General features: G+C 30.0%; 1 protein-coding gene across 1 annotated transcript; it reads right to left on the bottom strand.

The window, feature by feature from the left end:
- Nucleotides 1-1,040: 1,040 nt before the first annotated feature.
- On the bottom strand, nucleotides 1,041-3,772 carry LOC136083365 (uncharacterized). Its single transcript, XM_065802761.1, has 3 exons — nucleotides 2,256-3,772; nucleotides 1,917-2,214; nucleotides 1,041-1,796 (listed from the first exon to the last, which is right to left on the bottom strand). The coding sequence occupies exons 1-3, from the start codon at nucleotides 3,770-3,772 to the stop codon at nucleotides 1,041-1,043; spliced, it is 2,571 nt and encodes an 856-aa protein (XP_065658833.1).
- Nucleotides 3,773-5,034: the final 1,262 nt, after the last annotated feature.

The raw sequence follows: 5,034 nt of genomic DNA, 5'->3' as shown, positions 1-5,034 counted from the left end.
ACCTTAAGAAGACGATCGTATGTTTTAAAATTCTTGATATTCATAAAATCTAAATTAACTATAGAATGTTCTGAAGTAATTAAAGTTGCGACTTCAGACAGAGAATCTCCTTGCTTGCTTAAATCAAATGAAGGCCATGAAATAAAATCATTGAATAGAAAACTTGGACCTTTAAACCAAAGGTCGTTTTTTTGAAAAGTACTAAATCTACATCCGCGAGATATAATATCCGCGGGATTTCTTTCACTTTCAATATAACTCCAAAAATTAATATCATACAAAGAACGAATTTTTTCTAAGCGTTTCTGAACAAATGCTTCATATTTTTTATTTACATTGTTTACCCAATTAAGACAAATAATAGAATCAGAAAATAACTTGATGCAAGAAATATTTAAAACACAAGATAATTCATTATACACAACTATAAACAAATAAGCTAATAATAACATTGCCCTTAATTCTAACTTAGGAATAGTATTTTTAAGCAAAGGAGAAACTCTTGATTTAGAAGTAACTAGACAAGAATTCGCAACTCCCTCAGCGCTACTCCTTAAATAAATACAACGCCCATACGCTTTTAGGCTCGCATCGCAAAAACCATATAATTCAAATTTAATGTTTTGGATGTTGTCTACACACTTACTATACCATCTTGGAACACAAATAAAAGATACTGAACCTAAATCATTAATAATATCATTCCATTCAATCAATATATCATCTCCTATAAGTGAATTCCAACCTAACTTTAACTTACAAATCGACTGAAATAATATCTTACATCTTACAATAATGGGATTCACTAATCCCAAAGGATCATAAAAACTTGCAATGAGTCTAAGAATACTTCTTTTAGAAGGTTTATTGTCCACTAAATATAATAAATCGTGAAAGGAAAAAATAAAGTTATCTTCAATTTTATCCCATTTTAAACCAAGAACTTTTGTTATGTCACTTGAGGTTGGATTGTCCTCTTTGATTAAACTATTAAGCTCCATTGAATTTGACTCGAATTTTCTAAGGCAAAAATTTCCTTCTCATAAACACGATTTCGCTTTATTATAAAATAAAAGTCCTTCGGCAACAGAATCAAAACATGCATTTAAATCATCTACATGTAACGATTGAATTAATTTCTTGCTAAATTCAAAATCGTTCGCAGCATAATGTTTAGCGTGATTAATTAAGGTCGCAGATAATAAAAAAGGAGAAGAAGTCACGCCAAACAAAACTCGACACAATCGATAAACACTTAAATCAGCACTTTTTAAATTATTATTGTCTAAATCAAATAAGTCTTTGTACCATAGAAATCTTACAAAGTCACGATGCTTTTCAGCTAATGCGATGTTTAAAAAAGCTTTCTCAATATCGGCAATTATAGCGATCCGCTTTGCACGAAAACGTAAAAGTATACTATATAATGAAGTTGTAAGTGATGTTCCTGAAAATAGACACTCATTTAACGAAGGACCAGATGTGCAAGCACTTGCATCGAAAACTATACGCACCTTTGAAGTTAGTTTATCTTCACGTATTACAGGGCGGTGAGGTAAATAGTGAACGTCACCAATATTTGATTCAAAATTAGAGACTTTCTCAATAATGCCTTTAGATAATTGATCCTTAATAATATTATTGTAAGATGCACATAAACCTCTATCGCTTGCAAGTTTTTTCTCTAATGCTAAAAACCTAGACTTGCATAAATTGTAATTGTCGCCTATCACCGGATGATCTGTTTTAAAAGGCAATTCGACTTCATACATTAAACCATTAAACTTAATATTTTTCTGAAAGTTTTCATAAACAATCTTATCACTTTCACTAATTTTGGAATCAACCCATGATAAATTTAAGTCATTTTTAATTAAAACTTATTCCCTATTAAAATCAGACGCAACCTTAAAAACATGAGAAGTTAAAACAGTTGAATTATCAAATTGATCCCTATTAACTATCATGGGACCACTTATTAAATATCCTAATTTAGATTTAATCGCTACGGGACCAGTAGCTCCCCTAATAATAGAATTTTCTATAAACTTCCAATACAAGTTTGCTCCTATTAAAATGTCAACTGATAAATTTTCTTTAGAATTATTATGATCGGCTAATTTAAGACCCTTAAGATGTTTATAATTATTACGTGCTATATTAATATGCTGCCCACTTAAAGGGGAACATATATCCTTTACAAAACATTCAATACTTAAAAAATAACCATAAATACTTTTAATACAAACTCTCACTCTAAGACTTCAGAAATGCTACCGTGCCCAAATGTTTTAATGTTAATTTCTTTACTATTAATACGTTTTAGGTTAAATTTGGCACAAGTCTCAGGAGTTACGTAACTTAGTTGCGAACAATTATCAAATAAAATTCGGCATGTAGCAAATCTGAAATGATCTTGATTTTTAACAGTAGCTATTGCTGTTTGTAACAATACGGTTTCAGTAGGTTGAAGAACAGATTTAGAAGCAGAAAGAAAAGAAGTACTCGCTACTGAAGTCAACTCGCTGTCTTTGTTGTTATTATGTTTATCTCTATTGTCACTGTCACAAATAGATACATGATGAAATCGATTGCATTTAAAACATTTTAATTTTGATGAACACTTATTGCTATAATGTTTATTACTAAGACAACGAAAACAACACTTTTTATCACTTAAAATCTTTTTTCTAGCCGTAATGTTAGTTACTAATTTACACTGATGCGATTTGTGGTTATTATCGCAAAATAAACACACAGGTGAATAAGAATCATTTCTTTTATAATTATAAGTTTTCTTATCGTATTTACTATTTGAATTATCACTCGAATTAAACGTACTGGCAGTGAAAGGTAAAGTATTTGCGTTAGAAGAATTTATTTGTTCTCGCGCTCTTAGATCAGATTTTAAAATATCGAATACATCTTTAATTTCCCAGGTTCCATCTTCATCTAATTTACGACTAATAATTAAATTGAGCTCCTCTGGAAGCTTTTCAAGTATTATTGGTACAAGTAAAGACCCATACATCGAGGAATTAATACCAATATTTTCTAGACTACGTATTTGAATTTCCACAGTATCTAGAAGATTTCGCAAAGAACCTATATTTTTAATATTGTTAATGCGTTCAAGCTTTAATAATTTTTTCATATAAAAAGAAACTGTCAATTGTTTACTCGAAAATCTTTGTTTTAAAATATCTAAAGCTATAATGTAATTATCGTTAGAAAGCGACAGACCATTAATAGCTGAATATGCTTGACCTTGAACCAAGTTCCTTAAATAAGTCATTTTTTGAATATTACTTAGGTCATCGTTTTTATTTATCGCACAGTCGAAATTTTCCCAAAAGGGTTGCCAATTTTCCCAATTGCCGTCAAATGCTTCAATTTTCAAGGCTGGAAGCTTAATCATTTTATTACTTTTAAATGTTACTGTAGAACTCGCATCATCGTTAGATTTAATAGAAAATTTATTTAAAAAATTGCTTATTTTTGAATTCTCTCTTTTAAAGCTTAATGTAAAGTCAATAGCTAAATCATCGTTAATTTGTAACTCATCCGCGTCATCAATTAAAATTGAAATTTCATCATCTAAAATCTTAATTCTCTCAAATCTATCATTCGCCGTTTCTCTTAGATTAATAAGTTCTGATAGATTTTCATTATAGTTAACGTCTTCCATTAAATCGTTTGCCTGATCGAATATTTTTTTAATAGAATTGACATTCATAGTTCGCACTCTTCTTTTTGTTGTTAGTACAGACATTTCACAAGTCTTACGTCAAATTTAAAGGAGAATTTCTAACTTAAAAGTATTTATTACACACAAAAAAAAAGGCAATTAATTTTAGAATTTTTTAGTTAAATAGAACGTTTCAAAGTTTAAATTTTCACGGACTTTAAAATTTTTAATAGCGTACAATGACTTGTTTAAAAGAAATTTATCAGTAAACGACAAACACAGAGCAATAAAATAAAATTCAAAATGGCAGAAAGTATTTTGAACAACTGAATTTAATCTTAAGAAGTTTCGCAAAAGGATATCACAAATCTTGTCTAATTTAACCTTAATATAATTTAATCTTATTTTCCTATACATACGATATGTTAACTTAAATATAGTCTAAAATCACTAAACATAAACTTAAATCTCAAATAATAAAATCACTTAGCTGGTAACTTGGTCTTTAAACGTAATTCTTTAAACGTAAATCGTATTCTCCACGAAGAACAGCATCAATTTCACCTAAATTAATATATAATAATCTGTAGTAGTCTTATCATAAATCTCAAAAAAATCAACTATCAAAAGAATTGATAAAAATAAAAACAACTTAGCTAGTTAAATCTTCGATTATCTTTTAAATCGTGGGCTCCATAAAGAGTTTTGAAGGGACTCTAGTAATAAATTACGTAGATAAGATTACTTTCAAATATATTTCTTGAAGATACGACTCGTTATTTACAATAAACTCTTGGATCACGCCAAGTGAATACGCCAAGTCACACGTTGTAATATAAACGCAAGAGAGTAAAGTAGCAAGAGCAAGAGCAAGAGCAAGAGAGCGAGAAAGGAGCGCTTTCTCTTATATATATTGGGTTGAGGAATAATTCATGAGCGTTTTTTTCAAATTTAAAAATGCACGCAGAAATAAAATGCATTGGCAAAATGTTTTATGTTGTTTGAAAGAGAATGTTTTGCTCTACAAGATAGTGTGTTTTGATTTGTTAGTTTTTTTTATTTTTGTGTATTTTCAGATCATTAAAATGGAATGTCAAGTGGACAAAACTGAGCATTTTCGACACCATTTGCTTTTTGCATTTAATTGAGGTGTTAAGGCCGCCGAAGCTACTCGTGAGATTTGTGCCGTGTATGGAGAATTCTTTTCGCTGCTTCATATTGACGTAAAGGCACCATTTTTCATCGCCAGTGACAATGCGGTAAAGAAAACGCTGTTTGTGACCATGTGTTGAGCGATGTCGAGCGAGCAAACCGGCGGCGATTGTGGAACGTTGATTTTTGTTGTT

This window comes from Hydra vulgaris, chromosome 08, assembly GCF_038396675.1.
Source record: "Hydra vulgaris chromosome 08, alternate assembly HydraT2T_AEP".
Taxonomy (NCBI): Eukaryota; Metazoa; Cnidaria; class Hydrozoa; order Anthoathecata; family Hydridae; genus Hydra; species Hydra vulgaris.
The sequence above is the reverse complement of the archived record's forward strand: the minus strand, read 5'-3'. Positions and strand labels throughout refer to the sequence as shown.

Coding starts and splice junctions, on each gene's coding strand:
- LOC136083365 (XM_065802761.1), bottom strand. CDS start 3,772: ATGTCTGTACTAACAACAAAAAGAAGAGTGCGAACTATGAATGTCAAT. Junction 2,215..2,255: donor AGCATTTCTGAAGTCTTAGA/GTGAGAGTTTGT, acceptor TTATTTTTTAAG/TATTGAATGTTTTGTAAAGG. Junction 1,797..1,916: donor CAACTGTTTTAACTTCTCAT/GTTTTTAAGGTT, acceptor GAAAACTTTCAG/AAAAATATTAAGTTTAATGG.